Source organism: Ammospiza nelsoni, chromosome 5, assembly GCF_027579445.1.
Source record: "Ammospiza nelsoni isolate bAmmNel1 chromosome 5, bAmmNel1.pri, whole genome shotgun sequence".
Classification (NCBI taxonomy): domain Eukaryota; kingdom Metazoa; phylum Chordata; class Aves; order Passeriformes; family Passerellidae; genus Ammospiza; species Ammospiza nelsoni.
The window spans coordinates 26,570,094-26,596,040 of NC_080637.1; the positions used below are offsets into that span (position 1 = coordinate 26,570,094).

The 25,947-nt window shown below is 38.6% G+C and overlaps 1 protein-coding gene across 1 annotated transcript; it reads left to right on the plus strand.

The window, feature by feature from the left end:
- The first annotated feature begins 247 nt into the window (after positions 1-247).
- Positions 248-24,448, plus strand: TMEM168 (transmembrane protein 168). The gene is made up of 5 exons (XM_059472674.1): positions 248-307; positions 3,494-4,759; positions 13,070-13,212; positions 15,423-15,697; positions 19,918-24,448. The coding sequence occupies exons 2-5, from the start codon at positions 3,566-3,568 to the stop codon at positions 20,463-20,465; spliced, it is 2,160 nt and encodes a 719-aa protein (XP_059328657.1). The 5' UTR covers positions 248-307; positions 3,494-3,565; the 3' UTR covers positions 20,466-24,448.
- The last annotated feature ends 1,499 nt before the right edge of the window (positions 24,449-25,947 follow it).

The following is a 25,947-nucleotide window of genomic DNA, read 5'->3' on the forward strand; positions in this document are numbered from 1 at the left end:
TCCAACACCGAGTGCGGAGCAACGCACTCCGAGGCCGAGGAAGCCGGACCACAGGCTGGGGAGGGCTCAGTCTGCCTTGCAGTCCTGATTTAATCCTGATTTCCCGCTTGCGTGCCTAAGAACCCGAGTTTATGGGTTTGGTTTATGGGTTGCCTGGTTGGGCTTTTCCACAATTCCAACCGGCAGCGCCGTGGCGGCGCGGCGGTGTTTGAGCCTCGGCGCGGCCCGTAGCGGGAAGCGCCGCGCTCGGGCTCGACATGGCGGCGGGCGGCGCGGGGGGCGGGCAGGCTCCGGGCCGCCCGGTGAGGTGAGAGCGGGCCGGGCGGGGCGGGGGCGCCGCGGGCTCTCACCGAGCGCGGCCGGGCGGGCACCGCCAGCACCGATCGGCGTGGCGGGGAGGCGGCTGAGGGACCCCAGTGCCGGCACTGACCCTCCCTGGCCGGGCCGGCCCCGCAGCTGGAGCTCCCGCCGGGAACGCGCCCTTCCCCAGAGCGGCCATCCCCGCCGTGGGCGCGGGGTTAACATCTGACAACTAACGCTGCCCTTCACCGGGGGTCAACTCTGATGTGTTTATGTATTAGCTAAATAGGACTTTTTGTTTTAAAAAACCGTCTTGCAGAATTGCTGCAAAAAAAAAAAAAAAAAAAAAAAAAAAAAAAGAGAAGAGTGCTAAACTGGAAGAATAAAGGTGAAGGAAAGTGGATTCACTATTTTAGATAGATCTCACCTGGGCTTAACTACTGAACCAGCTTTGGGGTTTGGTTGTTTTTTCAACTTTCTTACACGAGTTAAGGTTAAAACTACATTGAGAGACATGTAAGATAATACATAATTTGGTCTCTAAATGTTAATGAGGCTCCAGGTTTTCCTTGAAATTATATTTGCAAAAGTTGACAAATAGTTAAAAGTGGGTGTCTACGTTCTGTTTGCAATCTAAATGTGGTTTGCTGAGATCTGTAAGTCGTGCCCAACCTTAAAGTCATTAGTTTAAAACAAACACAGCAGCGCTATCCCCTCCCCAGGACTTTGAGCACTCCCTGTGTAAACAAAGAATTGACAGAAATTACTAGCAAATAGGTGTGTTTTAGAAAACAAAACAGTTATTGATATTTCTCTTTAAAATTTAATTGCTATTGTCTTTTTGTTTGATAGTACCTGTGCGATGGGATACTTTAATCTTGAAAATGCACCTTTTCCACTTCACAAAAAGTCAACCATATATTTTGGTTAGGAAAATGCTAATGTTTAATAGTGTGGTTTAGTAGTGCACATTTTTGCTAATTGGCTGGAAGGTGGAGTGAGGAAGAAGAGATTGCATTCACAGACTGAGCCGTCATTTTGCAAATCCTTTTCACTCCTTGTGCCCAAGTAGATTTTGTGTCTCTGCAGTAGGAGCAGACACGTTGCCCCATTTGTTCCCCAGCACCTGGCAGGGGAGGGGCAGAGCAGTTTCTCTTTCATGTTTCTGTGCTGTGCTGGCAGCAAAACTCCACACGAGCTGAGGCAGTGAGAGTTGTGTTCTGTCAGTGGCTCGCTGCTTGCCTAGAGGGGAGTTTGCTGCTGTCAGTGATCCCACAGAAAACAGTTCCCTGATTGCAGCAAAATTTTAAGCCGGGTGTGAGGCAGGAGCTTTGCTGTTTGCTCGTATGCAAAGGGCTCATTCCTGCTGCTTTCTGGGGCTGCTGTCCCACTGAACGTTCATAGGGTTAGCCCGTCCACTTGGAGGGGTTCCAGAAAGGAATCCAGATTAAAAGGATGTCATGGCATATGTTCTTCAGAGCAGCCGTAGTCGCATGCTGGTGCTGTGGGTTGAAAGGAGATGGGAAGTAGTTTCTCTGTATTCATGGTTCGAACTAGAGAGAACAGGAGGCAGGGGGAGGGCATGTGTAGCAGCTGAAATAAATGGTTCAAGTTGTCCACAAAATGAATATTGATTGTAGTACAAGAAGCAGTGAGATGCAGTTCAGTGCTGTGAAACCTAAACCTGGAATATGAAAGCTAACTCACATTTGAGTTATCTGTATAATAGAAAAACAAAAGGGTGAGAGGAACAGAAAGTAAAGGAAGAGATATTGTGAGATGTTAAGCTTCCAGGCAACTCAGAATTTAGTCAATATCTGTAAAACACTACTAACAGTGAATACTGTGAAAATGCACAGTTGACATCCAAAGAACTTTTAACTTATAATAACTTCATGTAATAGCAATTTGCTTTAAATATATGGTGTGTATTCTGCTTCAGGTTAACAGATTTTTAATGCATAGATCTTCCAAGTAATATCTGCATTGTTGTTTGGTATATAGCATAATTTGAAAATATGTGTTACCAAATAGGTAATTTAAACAATAGGATTTCTTAGGCCTGGTTTCTCTCTCCAGCAATTACTGAAGCTGGTTTTACACTGTGTGTCAGTCTTTGAATCTGCCAAAACTTAGGGGCAAATCAGTCAGTTCACTTCATCATTTGTTGTTCTCTGGTTTAAAAAATAAAAATTTAAAAATCAAAAGAGAAAAAAGTCTAAATTCTGCATTTGAGTCAAGGTGTCTTTTAACACTTCCCCCACCAATATAAATAAAAGCAGTAAGCTATAACCTAGCACTGAGTGTTCTTGGCACGCTGGTTTCACTATCATACCAGTCACTCTTCAGAAATCTCTCTAAGATGGGCAATTAGTTAATTAATTAAAAAATTATAGAGGCTACATGTGTCTTTTTATGTTTTGGAAGCTCTGCCCATAACATTAGAAAATGCCCCTTAGAAATACTTCTGTCTGTTTGTAACTATATTAAAAAGAAAATCACATCAGTTAAATGGATCTGAGTAGGAGGTGCTTGTGTTCTAAATATAATATTTATCCTGATCAACTTGTTTGTTTTCTTGTTTTTGGAGGGGGGAAAACTGACTTGAAGGGGTGCAAATGAAGGCTTTGATTTTACATTATAAGAAATCTCTGAAAATCACACCAAATCAGTTTTTATATCTCTGTGTCCACTCTCCTTTTGTGAAATTTGGATAATATCTTTTTTACTCTGGGTTAAGCTCATTAACTGAGTGGGAAGTTCTTTTTGTGAATCATATACTTATTTGACTGCTAAAAGGACGTCTTGCAAAGCATGCTGAAAAGATTTAATAGAAAGTGAGAACTTATCAAATGTAATGGTGAAATAAAATAGTGTTTCAAAAATAATTATGAAATGTTCTAGAAGCAAGTGGTTATCATAGAAGGGTTTTGGATATCCACACATATCTAATATAGATACCTAATCAATGAGTTTTGTGGAAAACAGGCCAGGATTGTTTTCCTCTCATTCAATTTATAAACATTTATGCAGAACCCATTTTATATTGGTTTTCACACTTAATTGGTCTTTTTAATGTGTTCTTTTTACTCTAGATATTAAACTTCTTCATGTGACAGGATGGGTCATATTTATGTTCTGTAGGCTTACAAGGAATTATTTGGCACTGAAACTTTTCTTAATTCTCTTCCAGGGCTTCAAGGATTCTGGACCACTGTTACTGAAATGACATTACAGAAGGCAGCAGCTGCATTGTGTTTGTTGGATGAAACCCGAATATTTCCTGTCGCTCAAGTGGGTGAAAGCCCTGCCTGCAGCTTACATGTGTAGGTCACTGCGGTACTGTGTCAGTCACTGTCTCTATGCAGCAATGACAAGGCTGGAGGAGGCAAACAGAGAAGTGAACATGCACTCATCAGTCAGATACCTTGGCTATCTTGCCAGAATCAACCTACTGGTTGCCATTTGCATGGGCCTTTATGTCAGGTGGGAAAAAACTGCAGATGCACTGATTTTGGTAATATTTATTCTGGGGCTCTTTGTTCTTGGAATTGCCAGCATACTGTACTACTATTTTTCAATGGAAACAGCAAGTTTGAGTCTCTCCAATCTTTGGTTTGGTTTTTTGCTTGGCCTTCTCTGTTTTCTCAACAATTCTGCCTTCAAAATGGATGTGAAAGAAGAAGCTACAAAATATTTGCTTCTCTCTGCCATTGTTTTAAGGATATTATGTGCTTTAGTTGAAAGGATTTGTGGTTGTGTCCATCATCGACCAACTCTGCTGACAACAGTTGAGTTTTTGGAGCTAGTTGGATTTGCAATTGCCAGCACAACTATGCTGGTAGAAAAATCTCTAAGTATTATTCTGTTGGTCTTGGCTTTGGCCATGTTGATTATCGACTTACGTATGAAGTCTTTTTTGGCAATTCCAAATTTGGCAATTTTTGGAGCCATTGCATCCCTGCTCTTTTTTCCATCACTGCAGATCCCCACAAACCCTTTTGCCTTGGCGTGTTTCTTCAGCTGCCTCATTTCAGATCCCCTTCTTGACGTTTACTTCAGCGGACTTTCGGTTACTGAGCGATGGAAGCCGTACCTGTACCGTGGTAAAATCTGCAGGCGGCTTTCTGTCATCTCAGTTGGAGTCATTGAACTCATCTTTTTCATTCTTGCAGCCTTTAAACTACGTGATTTGGACCTCTGGTATTTTGTGATACCTGGTTTTTCTATTTTTGGGATTTTCTGGATGATCTGTCATGTGATTTTTTTTATAACTCTTTGGGGATTTCACACAAAACTCAATGACTGCCACAAGGTGTACTATACTCACCGAGCAGAAAACAACAGCCTGGACAGAGTCATGGCATCTAAAGGAATGCGTCACTTCTGTTTGATCTCAGAGCAGCTGGTGTTTTTCAGCATTGTTGCCACTGCTGTTTTGGGAGCAGTCTCTTGGCAGGTAAATAATAATCTCTTTATCTTGATCTCCCCTTGACAATAATCCTGAGAATTGCTGGATCCCTAAAATTCCTAAAATTTGATGGTATGCTGTGGGTTAAGTTGGAATGCGTGGTTTCACTGTCATGGGCTTTGCACTTAACATTTTAAGCTGCCTGGTCTGTGACCTGTTAGAGCAAGTGCAGCTTACCAGCTTCCTTATGTTGGCAGCATGGGAAAAGGTAAGTGCTTTCAGGGCTAAGGAGGTGAGCAAAGTGTTTTGCATTTATCTACATTAGAAATTGTTTTGCTTTTGAATTCATTGTGCCATAAAATTTGTTTTTAGAATAAATCACTGTGTTAAACCCTAGTAATGCTCACTAATTCTAGGGCTTTTGTTGTGGACTACTTTGATTAGATTGAAATGTATTAAATAGTGTAATTTTCAGTAATGTTGGTTTGTTTTTAATCAATTACATGGAATCCGAGATCAGCTGATAAACTGATAAATCGCTGGTATAACATGAGCTTTAAGTGTCTCACTTTCAAATCTGATTATGCACCCCAGGATAAGGTATCTGGAAGACCAGTCATTAAAATCACTCAGTGTCCTTTGACTTTTCTTCCCGTTTATGAGTTAAGGATGTTGTCTTTTCTTTAGCAGAAAACATACATTTCTTTCAACATGTTAGTTCAGTGCCCAAGTTAAGACACATGGTGTGTTGTCATAGTTGCAACAGGGCATTTCTTTTTCAAGTTGATACAAACCTCAATAACAAATTTGTGTCCATTCACCTCTTCTATAAATTACAAACATATAATAGTGTACATAAAATATTCTTTTACAGTAGATCAGGTTTACAGACATGTGTTTGTACTTTTTCCAGAGCATTTTCCTGCCTGCTCCTTTGGAATTTCTTATCCTGCAGATTTTCTCAGATTAATTACCTTTGTGGATGAATGGTATTTAAGAAATTGGTGGAAGATTAAATTAACAGTTACTTTGTAACTGTGTTGGGTTTGGGGTTTTGTTTTTTGTATGAAGAGCATGAGAGGTTAACAGATGAGTCCCCAAGGAACACTGGGCAGTTTTGCTTTTTTTTTTGGAAGATTATCAGCACTCACAGCTGTGGTGTTTGGACTTGCAGAAGGGACAGAAGGAAACAGAACCATACAATCGGTTCAGTGCAGAAGTTGAGGGGAATCAAGTTGGCAAGAAGCAGGTTGGAGCCAGGTAGGCAGGAATATTTCCTCATATGCTGCTGAGCTCTGGGGCTGTGTATCATGGCATGCCATGTGGGGTGCCCCATGATTGAAGAGGCCCAGGAGGAAGCTGGACAAAATTCACAGGGCTCTGTGTACTCTCTGGAAACCACATCTGGCTCAGGGAGTTGTTGTGCCACTAGTGGTTAAAGACTCAGGAAACACGTGTTTTTTCTGTCCTTACATCTCTCCTAGGCATGAATTTGGCCTCTTTGGAGACCAGACATTCTTCTGGATGGGCCTTTGGAGCAGATCAATACAGCCATTCATACATTCTTATCTTAAGGAATTTTTTTTATACTTTACATTTACATTTTTAGCGTATTTTTCCTTACAGTTTCTTAGGAATGCCAAGTATTCCTTGGTCTCCAGTTCCTGATAATGTGTTTGCTCTTCTAAAGATTATTTGAAACATTTTTTGCATATGTAAGATGTAAGAATTTTCAGTCTTTGCAACATTAGTTTGGGATTTCTGTAGCTATTTCAGTATGTGTGAATTATATTTGAAATCTGTTGAAAGTGACCTGAAAGATGAATCATTTTTTGTTTATACCTTTCCTCACTACTGAAAGCTTGTTTAATGATAGTGCATTTGATAAAAAAGGTGCCTTAAAATTACTTGTGGTCTGCCATTTCACCTCCTATGAATAGAATTGCTAAAAATCTGAGCCTTGGAAAGGTTCTTCCTAACAGTCAGCTATAATAATTAGCAATAGCTTATAAAAAGAGCTCAGTTATAGCCAGAAATGGAGTAGTGGGAAGAGGGGGATTCCCTTTCATGGAAAATGTTTTGCAGGCACATTATATATGCCCTTTTAACATTTCTAATAACTGTAATATCTATGCTTCGTGTGAATTTCATGTGTATGAAAAGTCAAGACCTAAAGCACCAGTTGTCTGTTAATTGGTGTCTAGAAATATCCTATTTTATTAAAATTGCCAGAAAAATATCAAATCTCCTTTTGTAGAAAGGTTTTTAAAGTAAGGTGAATTAACTTGCTGTAGCAGGGACAGTACTGATGCAGAGCTGTTGAGGCTAAAAGTCCTGTCAGTCAAGGACCTCCCTTGAAGGGGAGCATATCCTTTGTAATGAGACAAGGGTTTGAAGTCTCTGTCTGTGGTACTTGGGTATGTGCTTGGGGAGAGCTGTAAAAATAATGTGTTAAAGTTGGGTGCATTAAAAAATGGGGCGTGTTTCAGCAGACATGGTCTGCTCCTGAGAATAATCCTTGCTATAGCTGCAGAGGAACGATGTTTTGTGTTGTTGGTGAAAATGTACAGACATTTTCTTTGCAGAATCTGCAGGAAACGGTCAGCACCTGCCTTTACATTGGTGTGAGTAATTCCAGTCAGATCAGTAGACTCTTTATTGCCAGCTGATTTCAGCAATTAATCATGTGCCTGATCATAATTAAGCCCTTGGACTGGACAAGATCCAGAAGAAGTCATGCAAATGACTCAGATATTACTTCTTCAAGAATCCAGTAAAATGATGAAAATTTTGCAGATGAAGAGCTTTTAATTTTCAGACAAAGATCTTGGAAAGGTTTGGGGCACTGTTTTTCTCAAAAACTTAAAATCAAATTTTGTTAAGTGCTCCATGCCAAGGTATCTACAAGTTTTCTTACTTACTGGCCAAAGAGAATTTTTATTCCTGGAAGGCTTGTGTTTAGTATTACCAGGAGAAAGATTAACTATGTTAGAGCCAGTAAAGTAATGGAATGAAGTACATTATTCAGTACATTATTCTTGGTTTTAGTGAATTTTATGAGCTAGTAAAATAATAGTATTCCTTACATGCTTGAATACTCATACTTAAATGGACAGTACCATTTAACTTGAATTATTTATAGGAGACAAAATAAGTTTACTGTATGTATGAGTACTTTCCTCTTTTGGGGAGAGCTAATGATTTTGTAGTTTTTATTCTGGTGTGGTTGCCCATATATATAGCAACATCTATATTTACTTAGACATACTTTTATTAACATCACAGGTTGAATAACTTGTATGTAAATCATATCCAGTCTTTTTCCTTCTCTTTACCCCTGCTTTTCTTCCTGGCTTGTATTTTTAATCCAACCTCCTCAGGCTTTCCTTGTTTGGAACTATTTTTTGTTGTTTCTGTTATTCCCCCCAGAGTCTCTACTGCATCCTCTGGCCTCTTTCCATGTTTTGTCAAATGTGCATGCCATTCCTGCCTTTTTTCATCTGTCTGTCTGCTCATGTTTAGTTCCCCCCTTTCTTTTCATCACTGAGAGCTTTTCCTCTTCTTGCTGATTTGCCTTCAATACTTTTGCTTTGCTGTTACTATACTTTCCTGTTGAGTTTCTTTTCTAATACCTTTATTCCCTCTTTTCCTACTGTTCCATCAGCTCTTAAGCTGCATCCTAAGCCCCCTAAGTGCTCCTAAGTGAGCAGTTGCTCACTGCTCACCATTTCTTCTCAAGCTCACCCTCTATCATGTGTACTTTTGCTGCCTATCTTCCTCTCTCCAGTGTGTGCTCAGCCCTCCTTGGCTCTGTTCCTCTCCAGTCCCATCCCGAGGGCTCCCTCAGGTTGCCTGCTGAAACCCACAGTGGCAGCACACCTTGCTGCTGTCACCACCACTTGGAGAGCTCCTCAGTCCTGAAGGGGATCTCTGGTGACAAGTATTCATTGTGAGTCTGAAGAGTCTATTTTGTGTTTAGCTTGCTGTTAAAATTTTGTTAGTTTCAGGATTCACGTTTTTGTATTTAAAAACATCAGAGCTTTTAGCTTGCTTTTAAACTGATAACTGCACGTGGTTTTGCTGGAACAAATGCTAGATAAAAGCACAGGCTTTCCCATGGCTAGAACAGGAGTCAGGGATGGGAAACACAGCACATTAAATCTATCTGCCAGTGATTGTGACAACTGTTTTCTGCAAACTCTTTCCTAGATTTTCCCACTGCTCTTCTCATAGTCAGAAGTAAAGGATTATTTATTGATCTCCATAGACTGTCTGTTCAGTAACTTGTTATAAGACTGTTTCCTCTGGTAGCTGATGTACTTTGTAGCTTTACAAATTTTGTCTTTAAGCTTTTTTCTGTCTGTAATATAGATGGTATCCTCATTTGAAATAAGCTATTCATTGAATGTTAGCGTGTTACCCTTTTTCTCCTGAGCCTTCTCTGTCATAGAGGGTGTTCTTTTATTATACTTTGTTTGTTTGGGGAGTTTTGTGTATCTTTGTGTGTCTGTGTATAAAAACAGGTAAATATTCAGCTTGGATAGTGGAAAGCAGGACAGTATTTTTGCTTGGAAATGCACAAAGGCATCTTTGCAAGATTTCTCAGTTACTGCTCTGTTAGATATAATCCCAGGCACCTGCTGTGTGAGCAGTGGGTTGGACCAGACAATTTCCTGAGGCTCCTTCCAACCCCAAACATTCAGTGATCCTGTGGCCATCTTAGTTGACATATGTTTAGTGTTTCATTTCTGTTTTAAACAGAAGGGCTCTTCTATAGGTCTTTGTAATTGGCTTCCAATTTAAACTATCATTTTATGCATTTTGGGGTTTTTTCTTCAGTCACACATCCATAATTAAGTACAGTTCCAGAGTTATTCTGCTTCAAACAGTGGTTATTCTTTGGGATGGAAGTTGTCCTATCCATGAGTATAAAATGACATCTTGGCTGTAAAATACCTCTAAATTCTTCTGGTGTTCTAACAGTTACACTTAACAAGAAACAGTACTCAAAAAAAGAGAAAGTGGAAAGACACTACCACTAGTGAAATTTCACCACTCTTTTATTATTTATTGTCTGTCATTCCAGTCATCAGAGGCAAGAAATAGATTTTTTTCTTTTACCTTTTCTTTATTTGAAATGAGACTTAATTGTTAATTCCTTTAGAACAAGACAGAAAAAGGCAAAAAAAAACCCCAAAAAACCCGTGAAGATTAAGAGATAAAATGATTTCTCATGGGTTTTTTTCAGTAGGATTGCCTAGATGGTCCCTGTCTTCTGTTTGCTTTTTGAGCAGTCTGTCTGGAATCAATGGGCGCTGGGAGTTCAGGGACGTACTGCAGGTTCACATTGCTTGTGCAATTGAAAACAATGAAAATGGGTTGAACACATGAAAGAACAAAATCCCTTTCTGGCTCTGCCTGTGCATCCATGGCCATCTGCTCCATTAAGGACCATTCACCAAATCTTTGGGATTTAATAAAGCACTGACAGTTTCCATCTGGAATTTTAGCTGTTTATCTTAAGGGAGGAACGTGTCTTCAGTTTTACTGCAATAACTAAATCAGATATTTTTGCTATTTGAAGTTCTTCTTGTTTAGGTATTTTTAAATGCTACCAGTCATTTTTCTGCTGTGCTGGATTAAGATATTCTATTATCCTACTATAGGTTTGTTCTGATCATCATTAGGCATTTTTACATTTGTGTCATATTTCTTCTAAATCAAAACTGTTGAAAAAGTGCTGACAGCAAGTGCAAGCATCTTTACATTAGATGGATGTCTACAAATATAAAATATCCAACATTTTCCTATTCCATGGCATAAAATGGCCACTAAAAGACCAGACAGTTGAAATCTCAGATGGAGCTGAGTTGATTCGTAATGTTATAGAGCTTATTTCCCATTCCTCTTGTAATATTTGGTACAAACTCAAAGCAGGATAAGAGCAAGATGGATCACTGAGATGATCCTTAGTGCTTCTGTGTGAGACCCTTATTTCACAAGAACTTGGGGATTTTCTTTGCCAGTATCTTCATATTAGTAGAAGCATTTTCAATAATTAAATGTAAGTATTTTTTAGGAGTTAAACTCAATCAGAGTGAGTCTTTGTGATAATTTCGATTTGTGTTGTGGCAGAATGCTGTGGGCTTAATTAGTTGCATATGTTTAGGGGATTGGGCAAATGCTGGGAGTATTTAGAATGAGAGGGCATTGTTGTAATTGTACTACAGTAAAATTAATATAAGGTAATATTATAATAGTTTAATAATTATTTAGGATATTATGATTGCTCTTGTTTTTATGGGCAAATGTATTTTTTATTTTGTAATATGTTCACTGTTATCGAAACACTGATGCAATATAGGAGTAGTTTGCTTTAGCAAAGTCCAAGAAAATATATTTATATGTGGTGTAAAAGCTTAACTCATCACAAAAATACTTCCCTTTTTTTTGCATTACCCTTCTGGAATTTACAGTTGGAAAACTAAGTCTCCAAGACTTGAAATTAATTTAGCTAGAAAACTCCACTTTTTCAACAAAGTCTTATACTTCATAAGGTTTCTACAGAAAAAAAATATAACCAGAGCTTTATAAGTTTTTGTTATTGCCACTTTTCAGAGTGTGTTGGGAAAACAGAGCAACAAAAGGGAACACTTGCTGCTGATACATTTGAAACACAAATTATATTTCCTTAGTTAAAGGATTTTTTTCTCTGTATTAACAACAAAACAAATTGAGGTGTTAACCATAATACAGTGTTTTAAGCTTTCCTTTCTTCTGGTGATTTCAGGTAATTTATGCTATCAGTTGGTAATGCTGTCAGTTAGTTATTATTGAATATCAGATTCTGGTGTTTAATTGCTGTCACCATTTCAAGGAAACAGGTGAGATCCTTCCATCAGAAGTGTGATAGGACACTTTTTAAAACCAGGACAGGTAGCCAACTATTCTTTCTTAGTGCATTAGATGGGTAAAGCTCTTCTTTCAGGCTAAGTAATTGTGTTTAAAAACTGAATGTTGTTGTGCCATGTGCCAACAAGATCTGGGTTGGTTTAGGTGTCATTTTTTTCAGTATAATATCATTTCCAAATTACTAATAGTGTTGACTTTGTGTTAAGTTGAACTACCAGTGCCCATCAAGTCACTGAGTCTTACACAGTAAGGCAATATCCAGATTAAAAAGAAATAACAACATTAATATTGTAGATTAGTACAAAGAGCACAAATAAAACATAGAGGGGGTCAGAGACCACAGGATTCTTCTCAAGACAGAAATCTCTAGCTATGAGTTTCCTTCCTTTGCCACATAGCAAACATCAATATTTAGCAAATGCACCATGGATATTAAAGTTCTTGTTTAATTGTATATTATAATACTGTTTCTATCTATCCTGAAAAATTTAATACCTGATTAAACCCATTCACATCATGCTTAAATAACTAAAATGAATCCTTATCTGTTTTGCCTCTCAGAGATATCTGGCATTTCAGAAGTCCATTTTTATTTTACTAGTACTATTGATTGAGATGTAACTGTTGAAACTTCTTGTTTGATTGTTTTTTACAGAAATCAGCTATGTATTAGTAAGTGTAATATTTTCCAAAACTGCTTTTTTCCTTTGAAGCAGGAAAGCTTCATATATGGGGTATTGGCTCTGTGAATGCTGTGAAGTCCTGTAGAGGATGTTCCTTTACTCATGTGGTATTTATGTAACTGACAAAGAATTGTCTTTTTTACTGAAATAATCACAAATGATCTCAGAATTCATCTCTTGTGTGATACATAGTATTCCATAAGTTAAATGTATATTTTTAATGATCATAGAATGGCTTAGGTCGGAAAAGACTCTTCAATCATCACATCCAGCACTGTCAAGTCCAGCACTAAACCACCTCCCCAAGTGTCACATATACACATCTTTTAAATACCTCCAGGGATGGATGCAGTAAACCAGGGTGCTGTCATCTGATGCTAGACACATCATATCTGTGCTGTACCTCACTGATTAAGGCTGACCCTGCAGATGCTTACAGATCTTCTTATTTTATGCACATAGTTAGTTTTGTGGCATTTGATTTTCTTGCCTCAGTTAGTAAACTAAGATATGATCACAGTTTTTACAGCTAAATACTGTGCTATCAGTGTTTTTAAATGCATTCTTTTCAAAAGAGTGATCCTTGCTTACCAGCCACCTTCTCCCCAAGCTTTTCACTTGTCTTTATAGTAAATCACACTGTAATACATGGGAAAATAAATATACATTACCAGTAATACTTTGCATGTTTCAGGGCCCAGTTATGTGGGATCAAGCAAAGGGATTTTCATACAATGCCTACATGTCTTCATTTTATTTTTAGCCAACCAATGGGATCTTCATGAGTGCATTTCTGATTGTTCTGCCTTTGGAGTCCATGGCTCATGGGCTTTTCCATGAACTGGGAAACTGCTTGGGAGGAACGTGTGTCGGGTATGCTGTTGTGATTCCCACCAACTTTTGCAGGTATGGTTACTGTCCTTTCCAGCTTCACAGTGTGAATGTGTTGTTTGCTCATGGAGGCAACTTGGATTTTCAACAATGAAATACCAATTCAAATAATTAACAGATTTTCTATTTCTGCTCTTTCTCACCCTGGAATGAGTAACTCCAACTTTCTGTCTAGGTAATTTGCTTTTAGGAAGCTGATGAATACAGACCAGCTGTGCACAGGCAGATTTCACAGCCCATACCTCATGCAGAGGAGCATTGGGGCATTTGACTGAGACCAGGTACCTTACATGAGGAGATTGAATAAACCAAACAGATCAGTTCAAAATAATTTTGAATTCAATTAAATGAGGTAGTGTCTACATTTAAAGTTCATTAAAATTAGATTTTCAGATGAACTACATGTCATGTATTGGTGTTGAGAATTTTGAAGCTGTTTTTTGTTTCAACATAAATGTTACCATATGAGAAATGAATTACTGTAAAGGCATTATACTGTTATTATTTGCCCATTTGTGTGATTTTCTTAAAAGCTTTAAATTGCAAATGCTGCTTTTGCCATAAAATTAAAATCAGTGTGTGCACATTTTTTGTAAGTGATAAAGAAGAGCTATATAAATTATCTCTTCAAGTCACAAGAGAAATATAGTAAGTTGATATGAGAGGCTTCAAAATAGAACTGCCCAATTTATGAAAACTTCACAGCTTCAGTGTGTGTAATGGATTTAGTGGATAAGGAAGAACTTAACATCAAAGAAACCGAAAATAGTATGCTAATCTTAAATAACTGTATCTTAAATATTGTAAATAACACATTTTCTGAGCTTCTGATTTAGTCTTTCAGCTGTGCACCCTAAAAAAAATCCTTCTCAATTATTGTTACAGATTTGAAAAACAGATTTTCAGAATTTACATTACAATAAAAATAAATTAATTTTGTTTCTATGGTAACATTTTAATTCTTTCATTGTATTATATTATTCTGACACAGGCAATTCCCTCTAATTTTGAGCAAATGAGATACTCTTGAGCAACTGTTTAGGACCTGACAGAACTAAACTTCCTTATTAACAGAGCTTGACTGTTTCAGTGATCGACTCAGTCTTCACTTGCTCAGACAAATAGTAATGATGAGCTATTCAGTGTAGCTGTAACAGTGGAATAATAATTTTCATAAAAGCCCTAGACAGGTGAGAAGGTGCAAAATTTAATTAGCTAGACCAATAAGGAGACTAGGTAGCTTACACATTGGCTTGCAAACAAAATACATGAAGAATACACACATATATACATATATAGGGAAACAACAATAATGTCATGTTTTGTATTAGTAGAGTAAGTAAAGACTTATGTCCATATTTTCACTCCCAAACCCTCTCCATGTCTGTAACTGAGCATAAATGAGGCCAGTTTGGCCCAGCTGTCAGTCATGTTCCTTATCATTACCCTTGTTACATCAGCTGAAGAATGATGAATGCTTTTCTCTTTCTGAAAATATATTCTGAAGAGCACTCCCCTAGCTGGGTGTCTTGCAAGACCAAACTTCCTGTTATTATGATTAATGAATAGCTGTGTAGACCTAAAAAAAGTGTATTTTTATTCGATATTTTAGATACCATATATATTTGGGGTTATTTATTATATATTTATCTATATTTTATATAAAATATAGATAACAATGCAAATAAAATTAATTTTGGAGCCCAGGGACTCTTTTATTTTTCTTATATATCGAATTACTGTATTTGTGTGAGATCCATGTTTCAGAGTATCTGAGCAAAGTGTGTATGTGGATTTCTCTTTCATCCATTATTGGAAACTAGTTTGCATTATGGTTTGTGCAGATTGGCACTCATTTTCTCTGCACTTCTTCCCAGCAGTTCATGAAAACGTGCCTGTGTGAAGGCATGAAATTTTTGGTGCCTGCCTTCTTCCTATCACAGCTTCCTTCTCTCCCTCTATCTCTCAGTTGCAGGAATAACATAGGGCTGAGTAAGACTATGCTTGGAATTGAAGTGTGACAGAAGGGAGATACTGGTCCCTCACTCAAATGCAGTAATTTGAGTTGTTTATAAACTGTAAATTTGAAGTAAATTTGAATTTAGAACAGTGCTACGTCACAGCAGACAGAATATGCACAGGGGAAAATAGCAGCAGCTACTAGAAGTCCACTTAGCCTTAAATAATTATCAGCCGTAATCATTAGCTGTTCTCCTTCTCTTTAGTCCTGATGGCCAACCAACTCTTCTTCCACCTGACCATGTCCAGGAGTTAAATCTGAGGTCTACTGGCATGCTTAATGCCATCCAAAGATTTTTTGCTTATCACATGATTGAGACATACGGTTGTGACTACTCTACAAGTGGGCTGACCTTCGATACCCTTCACTCCAAGATCAAATCTTTCCTTGAGCTTCGGACTGCAGATGGACCCAGACACGATACCTACATCCTGTATTACAGTGGTCACTCTCATGGCACTGGTGAATGGGCACTGGCAGGTAAGTGAGCTGGGGACTTTTTTTTGTTAATTGTTTTGGATATTGATAACCTTTCACAGTCAACTCATTAATTCTGTAAAAAATCATACTGTATTGCAAAACTTTGAAGTTTTGAATGTGCTTACTACTGGATTGTTCAGAATGGCAAAGAACAATCAGTCTTTGGAGAACAGTTTGATACAGCTTCCTGGCAGGGAGGGAAGAAAGGAAAAGGTTGTAGTATTACAGAGCATGACTGTTAAGAGATTCAGAGGCTACAAGAAATTGAGAAAACAAGCCAAGTTGCAGGCTGACTACCTCTGCTAGTGGAGAGAATGGAGAAATGCAGAAGCCCCTTTGGTATGCAGGTAAGTTATTGTTAAGAGGTAGCTCTTTCCTTCCCTTGCATTGTATGGCAGTCAGGTATGTTACTTCATTAACTTGTCATTTTAGTATTTACTGACTTTGATAAAAATCATTTTACAGCAAACTAATCTTCCACTTATTCTCAAAATTGTCTAATGTTGTTGACTCCAAATATATTCTTTTAAGTTTAAACACAGTTTCATATTCCCCTGATTTTCCTTACACATGGATTTTGTATTCAACAAATTAACTTTAAAGATTGCTTTTTTCCATGCATGGAATTGAAAGTGGAAATTACACACTCCTGCTCTATAGACAGATTTCCCCCAGTATTTTGAGGAATATTTGTTCACTGTAATGAACAAGCGTAATCTATTTTCATTCCCTGGACATGACAGAAGGAATTACAGAGTGTTCTGTGACACTGTCAGTTGACTGTCATGAAGGACTGCATTTATGTCTTTAAGATATGCTTTGCTTTTTTTTGTAAAAGACAGAATCAGTAAAAGAAACAGGAGGCAGATACACAATTCACACTACAAAAGCAGGTCTTCAAACATATAACAAACCTTGTGTCATAAAAACAGGTATGATTTGGTGACACTGTGGACTTCGGGAGTGATTGTGGGCATAGTGTAGCCTCAAGATTGTAAACCTCTATTTAAAGTGCCAGTTTAATGCCTTGTCATATTCTTGGCATAGACTTCACTATTTCCCCCCTTCTTGACCCAGTTGTTTGGTAAACTTAATGAAGTTGTCAAATCATTGCAAGGTTTAGCCTTGCTCTGCTGCTGTATGGAGCTGAGGTCACTGTGTGCAGAACGGGAATCTCATAGTAAGTACATTTAAAATTTGTAGGTTTTTGCTTCCCGGGATAGAATTACTTCTGTTGGATAGCACTTTGCCTGTGAGCTCCAGGCTCTTTGTCAGCAGCGTCTCTCCAGGTTCATGTGCCCTTCAGTAGGGCATGCCCTTCCTTGTGTGCTCAGGCTGAGGTGGGTGTTCAGGCACAGATCAGTTTCCATCCTGAGGCTCTGTACCTGTTTTGGTGCAGCTCCATCCTTGAACTTTTAGACCTGCTGAAGAGCAGTGTGTATTTTCTCTCAAGGGCTTTATCTGTATCACAGATTTTTAAAAGCCACAGCTTTTACTGTGAACTTAGTGCAAGTGGTGAGCTACAGTGTATGTAGGGTGGCCAGATTACTTCTCTGAGAAGGGGATGGTTTGTCCATAAGAGCAGCTGCCACCCTGTGCAATTGCTGAGTGTGTCCTCACCTTGGGTGGAACAGAGTATCAGCAAAACTCCACCTCCCACCTGTGCTCCAGCCAGCAGCATAGACAAAGTCAGCTTCCTTGCATGTGTAGAGCCAAATGTTGCTGCAAAAATTGGACAGCTTTCACCCCAGACCTGGCTTACTACATCTAGCCACCCTGGAGTGTGACTGGGGCCTCAGGTCCCTCTGTAGCATGTAGGTAGCTGTAACCTAAATTGATATCTAGCCTTTAGGAGAAAGGCCAAGGAAACTGTTTAAACTTTGAGTGCTGAAAGATACAGTGTGTAAATACAGTGGTGTTCAACTTCCTCACAAAGCTCCTTTTCAGTTCTCTGTCCAAACACATCTTCAGCTTCTACATGGATACACATATAGTCACATAAAGGAGAACAGGCAGCTGTCAGAGGTCTTGCACACTTTGTTTGTGATTGATTTTAGTTAAATGCTGGAATGTAATGTGATCCTCCTTCCAGATATCACTGCTCCTGCATGGAACTTGAAAGTATAAACTGAAAATATAAAGGCTGTAATTGTGTCCCATGTATTGGACACTGGCATTTTGTGACAGATGGAGCCTTGGCCATCAGTTCCAGTAATGTGTACTGTCCTCTGACCTGTAAAGAGGATGAAAGGAGATGACAACAATGAAAAAAACCCATTCATCTGATTAAAAAAGTAGTTTCTCACTGCTGGCTTATGCCATGGTACAGCAGAGTAGTAGCAGCGTAGTCTTTGCTTTGTAATGACATATTGCAAAAGAGGCTTACTGAATTAATTAATTCAGTAATGATGCTTCTCTGTTGTTGGAAGCTGAGATAGAGCACAGTGCTGTATAAAAGAAACTTAACTAGTCATGCATGAAGTATGAGCAGTCAAATGACCTGGGGGTCATGTTGTCTGAGTGAAGGCAAAGGCATGAGCTGGGCTAATAAAGCTTTGTCTCTGTTCCTGAAGCTGTTGGCGTACCTGTTGTCCTGCTAAACCTGCCAGAGAGCCAGAGGTGGCCAGGTACCTGCATTTCTTACACAGCTTGGTGCCCAAACCTTGTGCTGCATGGCAAGCCCACGTGTTTAGGTCCATAGGGTTGGAAGCCAAGTCTGTCTTTGCTTGTATCTGTGAAGGATGAGATGGTTTTCTTTGGGTGATTCTATCCAATTCTCTTTTGAAATCACATGCACTCGTACACAGCTGCACTTTAATAAAGTTTATTGATAAGCCTTTAAAATGTGAACAAATAAAGAAAATTTTACAGATAATTCACAGAGAAGATGTACCTAGAAAAAGAAAACTACTTCTATATAATTTTCTCCTGCAAATAACTGCAGCAATTTGAGGATCATGTACCAAGACAAGTCATTACTTTTTGTTTGTATCCTAGAGATTTTCTTTGGTACTAAATTTTCCAGTTTTTTATTTTCTTGGAGAAAGGTGCAGCCCTGGAATTTTGCTTTTACTTTTAACTACAACAGCATGCACAACACTTTAATTCTGAGATATTAATTTGAAACATTTTTTGTCACCCCTTACAGATAGAACTGTAAGTGCTGAAATATGCAACTAACAACATTTTAAACACTGCTTCATTATAGTCACTAGTGAAAAATCACTCTGGAATTAAAATTCAGTTATTTTAAATACCTTTCTCCTTTTTCTTCTTTTTTTTAAGTTGATATTTGGAAACTTCAGTATTTTGTTGTAAACCTGTATCATAGCTTCAAGTAGCCAGAACTGAGGCATACCAGTTCCTTACTTTATTATCACTGGGGAGATGATGGAGAGTTGTTTGCAAGATGTTGTCCTTAGTAAGGTACCTGAGTATGTAGTCTGCCTTTCAAAGCTACATAGATCCTGCAGCATCCAGTACACTTAAGCAGAAAGACTTCCCACTATAGATAACATTCCAGGTTTAATTACAATCTCCTCTTTCAAAGTGCTGTTGGAACAGGAGCTCAGACAGAACACGAGAAGTTGGACACTAGTTGCAAGGGTCTTCTGACCTGACAAGAAAAAATATTGTGGAAAAATTCCAATGAGATTTTTGTTTCATTGAGTTGTAAATTGATACCAGTTTTCTTGAAGCTCTGAAAACAGCTATCTCTAGAGAGAATCTCTTCATTCCTGGTCATGTGAATTTTTGTGCTTGCTTTGATTCCCACGATTTGAAAATGTATTTTCTTCTAAATTCATCTCTTAGACGAGCCTTTTTTTAATATTCATAAAAACATACTAAAAAAGAGTCCTATTCCCATTCCTAAAATTATTACTTTATTTCAGATTTTTTCAGTTTATCTGTATTTTCCAGATTTCATCAGTTGGCTATAATTTCTTTCACTCTGTAAAGGAATTCCTTTTTTGTTATTGTTCATGGGTTTTCTTTCTAATCAAGAGTTAAGTTAATGGCTTTGTCTGCCACAGCAAGTCAGTTAATACCTCTGTGGAGATATGAAACATTTACAGATGGAAAGGATGAGTTGAAAACATCTGTTATATCTGCACATATTGTTCAAGTAAGGGATTCTCAGAACCAGTCAAAGCAGTTAAAGTTCTGCAGAAGTTTCTGTTTCTTCATCCTGATGCTAAATCTTTTTGTCCTTGTGGCAGGGGGTGATGCTTTACGACTGGACACGCTGTTGGAGTGGTGGAGAGAAAAGAACGGCACTTTTTGTTCTCGACTGATCATTGTTTTAGACTGTGAGAACTCTCAGCCTTGGGTGAAAGAAGTGAGAAAAGTAAATGACCAGTATGTGGCTGTGCAAGGAGCAGAAATGGCCAGAGTTGTAGACATCGAGGAAGCAGACCCTCCACAGCTTGGTGACTTCACCAGGCAGTGGGTGGAGTACAACTGTAACCCTGACAGCAACATCAGCTGGTCTGAGAAGGGCCGCACGGTGAGAGCCGTGTACGGCGTGTCAAAGCACTGGAGCGACTACACTTTGCATTTGCCAACGGGAAGTGATGTTGCCAAGCACTGGATGATGTACTTCCCACGCATCACCTATCCATTAGTACATTTGGCAAACTGGTTTTGTGGGCTCAATCTGTTCTGGGTCTGTAAAGCTTGCTTTAGGTGCTTAAAAAGATTGAAAATGAGTTGGTTTCTTCCCACAGTGCTGGATACAGGACAGGGCTTCAAACTCGTCAAATCCTAATCAGCAACCAAAGACAAAATGAAGTGAGAGCTTTGTGAACTTTCTCACTGTACCATATTTAAAACTTTTTCTATTACTATCTTTTTCTCTGAAAAAGTCTGCTCTACTCACTTCATTCAGCTTTTTGAGCAGCTACAGTATATGCAACAGTTAGAAATTGCAATCTTAAACAGAAGAGGGTAGAACTATGATATTTTAAATTTTGTTACATGTACATTTGTAAGAGACTTATTTAATATGACCATGCATTTTGGAGACAGGTCCCATGTTCATATGTCTTACTTAAGGCAGCCTTTGTTAAGAGACACCAGTTTGATGGACAGGAGTGCCTGTGAATGTCACACGATGCTGATCTGTCATTTATGTTCACTATACAGTTTAAATACAAGAAAGAAACCAACCTAATACCCCAATCAATTTATGTGTGCTTGAAATTATGTGGTGGGATCACTGAGCCAAAAAAAAAAACAGAATATATAGCTACTGTATGTAAGTAGCTACCAAAAAGCTTTAGTTTTATTTGCTTTTACATGTTGTGCCCTGCCTCAGTTCTCTACTGCCATCAGTGGAAATTTGCCACGGAAAACAAGAAAATCAAACAACCCCCTAATGCTCTGATACTTCTCAGACAGTTTTGAAGTGTGTTTTGAAGTGAGTTTTAAAAATATTCAGTGTTACTTTCAGCATAAAATATCTTGCTGGTGATCTTTAAGCATACATTCCCAGAATTTAATTTATATATGGAATAAAAACTGCAGTGAACATTTTTCCCTCACCTGTTAGGTGATTCTCAATTTTCCAGGCTCTTACTAGTTTGTATTTTGAAAAGCTAATCTGAAGAAACAAAGCAAAACAAAAGCCAAGGAATTTAACAAAGAAAATAATCCTTAGATTAAAAAATGGGAATATGAGTGTTGCCTTGCTTCCATGTTTATCTGAAGTCCTTGTTGTGGCTAAGGTCTTGATTCTGTGAAGTTCTGAGTACAAAGTTGGACCAGTGAGTTTGTTATCTATTAAAACCACAGGCAAAGTTTGTTTGAATTGATTATTCCCTTAGGAGAAGAGGGAATCCTCAGTATTCCTTAACTCTTTTCTCCCACCCACAAGGTCCTGATTTTAATCCTTCCAAAGCTGGATGGGACTCTAGAAATCCTTTCCTTCAGTCATAAAAGCTGCATGGCTTTTTTATGTCATTTTTTCAAGTTCAGAGAATTAGGGGTGAAACAAGTAAGTGGCTAAGACAGTACAATTTGTGGTCATTTATTTGCATATGTGTGTGCAATTCAGCAGACATACAGTTTACTTTTTCCTGTTTTCATCAGTATTTTAATAAAAGTGTTAAGAAAGCAGCTGATATTTGTCTAAAATATAACTTATTAAATTTTTTTTATTTAAATACATGCAAATAGTATGTAGCTCTATAAGTCTTTGCCATCACGGCTTTTTCTAATGCCATTTGAGGTTTTTAGCCAGCCAAGTTAAAAATCTGCTAACACTGATACCCATCAGTAGCTCCTGAAATAAATAATGAGAGCTACAACAGCCAAAGCAATTTGTACCCACCAGATTCAAAATGGTGATTTTCTCAGATCTACAAGTGGCAGCCACTAAGTTTCTTCATTAGTAAGTATTACACAATGTTGTTTAGCCAAGGCACCACCTCCCACACCGCTTTCCCTTTCTCCATCCCCTTCCATAGTGTGAGAAGGGGATTAAAAAATAAGAGTTACATCCTATGAAGACTAAATGCCTTTGGGTCTTCTCTGAATAAATGCTGTGATTGCAGCTCTGTCAGGGAATCGAGAGGTGGCAGTTTTCAGTGAGGACAGAGGGTTCTCACACCACCTGACTTCAGGTATGCAACTTCAGGTCCTAATGTGGGAGACAGAGGTAGGAGTCATCTCATTTAAATTCAGATGTTCAAAAACCAAACACCTAAATCCATGCTAGTGACCTGAAATGCTCCACTGCTCATTAGCAAGTAGAAGTAAATATTTCCAGAGGAAGACTGGTTTATTCTCTATTCTAGGATGACTTTTGAGGGCATTTTTTTTTTGTTTTGCTTTCCTGTGCCAAAGGTCAAGCAGACAAATCCCTTACATCTCTTGAATAACCTTAGAGCACCTCTAAGCCATCCTCTGGAGCCTGAGCTGGGTACCTAAGCTCCTTGTTCAAGCACATAAAGTGGATACTTGGAATTGGGTTGAACAAGGATCTGTCAGGTTGCAGAAAAGCAGTGCTGCCTTCTGCAGAAGTCACTGTCTTCCATCCCAGGTCATCAGCTCTTGAGTATAGATGCATAAAGACTCCTTTACACTTGGTTTGTAAAATCACCATTGTTTTGACTTCTCTTTCAGTAGAAGTTCACCTGATTGCATCATAAACTGTTAGAGCTTGAGCCTTAGAAATTTTAGTAAAGTCCCCATAAATACCTCATAGCAATCCTGTGAACATTTTGAACATTTGAAGTCAATAAGTTAGTTCTTTCTGTTCTGGAAAAGCTTTAAATATCAACCATAACGCCACTAATTATAATTGACAGATCTTAATGGGTAAGATTCTACCTGCCACTGTTACATTTTTATGAACATCACCTGTGTCTTTCTTTTTGTACATGAAAGGGAACAAGCAAAGTGTGGGATTCCTGACCTCTCCTGAATCTGTGAACAGGAATCTGCTGTGTAGTGCAGTGACAGACTTAGCTCTGGGCAGAATAAATGCAACAGTTTGTCCTGTTTTGCCTCTGGGTATTAAATGGTTTCCAGCTTACTTACCAAAGTTAGATTTTTCTCCTAGGATAGACTGGATGTTATTTAGCTGTTTGCTGAAAGGCACATAAAGAGCTGAAAAAGAGAGCAAAAATACTATTTGCAAAACTAATCATGTGTTTGCAGATTTGTTTCTATTTTCTCAATTATAGACCTCTGATTTTCTAAATTTGAAGTAGTTCTAACATGAGCTGAGGTGCTCCTACTTCTGATTTTGTTACTGCAAAGGCATGGTGAAAATGCTAACTTTAAATTAATGTTTACAGCTGTTCCTATTATGAGGCCTTTTTGGACAAAGAGACTGTCATGTGTTTCAAAACACTTACCAAACCAGGGCTATGGATGATGAGGAATTCAACATCATCAGTTCTTCACTTCTGCACTGACTTCTGTCAAAGCATCCTACAGTGACCCACGTTCCCAGGTGGAATTTTCCTCCAGCTCCTGGTGCTTATGCCTCTCCACAGGTCTCTGCCCAGCCTTGGGCACGTGCCTGAGGGACGAACACTGGGAGCTCCTGTGATCTACGTGAGTTCTTCTGCTATTCCTGTATGGAAGGCAGGGCCTGAAGGAAATTTCAATCTAATTCCAAAGAATGTTGCATATGCTATCAGTTATGTACATGTTGTTTAGTGGGGACGTGTACAGGTTTCTGGGTAGAGAGAAACATTTTTGCAAGGTTTGTCTCTGTACTGTATATTCAGACATTTTGCTATAAAGTTTGTTATAAACTTGTGTCACAGCATGATTTTATGTTGACTTTGTTTCATTTACCTCCTGTATAGTACCAGCCTTGCTGAAACATGCAAATGCACTGAGTCCTACAAAGGGGTTCAAATTGCATATTCACAGTGGTGTTTTTCTCTGAACAAGTATTGGGGAGGAAAAAAGCCATTATTCTTCATTTTTGCACTACTAGAGTGATGTACTTGCAGTTCCTTATGCTTTGTATGCCTTGTAGTTGTTGTCCAGTCTTCAGTTCAAGTTTCTCCCAAAATAATTTTGTATATTTTGTAAAAGCATAGTTAATGCTTTGCTAGCAGTAAAGCACCTCTGTTGCCAGCAGTACACAACAAAATCAGATTAATTTTCTTGTTTATAAATACCTTTTGTGAGAGGATTTTTACTGAATATACGGTTTTTAGATATGTAAATAGATTTTTTGGAGTGTATTTGTGATACTACTTAAATATATTTTGCTGTTTTGGATGCTCATTTCAGTTTCATCTTTTTGTTTGTGTCTTGATTGCTTTCCAGATTTCTGTGCTCCCTCTTGAATTACATGAGGGTTTGCTGTACAGCTTGCTTCACAAGAGGTTTTTTATAACTAGAAATTGCAACAGAGTTTATGGAAGATAGAGTATTTTGAAAATACTCTAAAGGAATATTTTTACTTTAATAATTTAATAGAAATGAGAAATACTAGCTTAAATTATTAATGCCTTTCACCTTGTCTTTTTTATCACTTATTCAACAAGCTAGTAAAAATGCTGTTTATACTTCAAGACATAATTTTATAGAGATATCATTGAAGACTTCCTTTACATGAGTGCTTGTAGTTAGTTACATTTCTTATCTCCAGTAAGATCAAGGTGATGGAGGGTTCCTGTGTGAGATCAAGCCTGGGAGAGGAAGTAGAAGGAAACTGTTGCTGCAGAATGGTGAGGAGGACAAATCCACACATCTGCTTCTCACAGAAATTACTGGGGAGGTTCCTGCACTTGGTCCTCATGGAACAGTCCCAGCATTCCTCTTAACAGGCCTGGACTTGTTAAGTGAGGATTTTGGCAGGCAGTGGAGAAGCAGAGTGGTGCTGTGGTAAGGGGTGATGGCTATCTCAGTGGTAATCCAGTGCCAGAGCTGCCAAGAAGGCATGACCAGTTCTTCTGGCACATTGACTGCCTCAGTACAAGGATAATTTAGTGGCACCTCTTGGGTGGTTGGAGTTTTTTAACAGGAGGAGTTTAATTTTGGCTGTTGTACTTTGTGATTTAATTCATTAATTTTGTAATTTACTACTCAGTGTTCTTTCCTTACTAAACTTGTGTAGATGCTTTCTGTTCAGTCACAAATCCAGAGGTGACCCTAGAGGACAGCACAGCTCACCCTCAGTGCTGCCCTGCAGATAATGCTAAGGCTCTTTGAACGGAGCCAGACAACCCAAGACATGTCTCCATCCATGGCACTGGGTTTGGGGGTTTTGCTAATTGTTTTTGGTTACCTAGGGAATAAAAGCAAATAGCTCTTTCAATGTTGAAAGAATGTTTCTCCTTAGATGTTGTTACAAAGATACATTATTATTGGAAAACAAGCGTAGCAAAAATTTCAACCCCTTGATTTGGGGCGAGGAAGGCGCCAAGGAGTTGATCACAGTTCCCTGCCACACCAGCACTGCCCTCAGCTGGTGTCTGTTGGCATTGAAAAGTCACAATAAAGCTCTTACTGCTGGATTATATTGGAGACCAGAAAGCTGGCTCAGTAAAGGCCCTCAGTATTACAGAGCTCACCTTTACAAACTCAGGCCTTGAAGGAGTCTAAGTTCCTCACACAATCACAGGCACACAGCTTAGGTGTTTGTGAGGGGTTGGTCACCCTGCAAGCAACAGTCTAAATATTTAGGATACTGAGGAGGAAGATGATATTCCCTAGAGGTGCCTGCAGCATCCAGCTCCTTACTAGCTCCAGCTAGTGACATGGAAATTTAAAATTTCCCT

What these genes read in the sequence shown, in the direction of transcription:
- TMEM168 (XM_059472674.1), top strand. Translation starts at nt 3,566, where the DNA reads ATGAAACCCGAATATTTCCTGTCGCTCAAGTGGGTGAAAGCCCTGCCT. An exon ending in TGGGAGCAGTCTCTTGGCAG is followed by an intron (nt 4,760 to 13,069) that starts GTAAATAATAAT and finishes TTTTATTTTTAG; the next exon opens with CCAACCAATGGGATCTTCAT. An exon ending in ATTCCCACCAACTTTTGCAG is followed by an intron (nt 13,213 to 15,422) that starts GTATGGTTACTG and finishes CCTTCTCTTTAG; the next exon opens with TCCTGATGGCCAACCAACTC.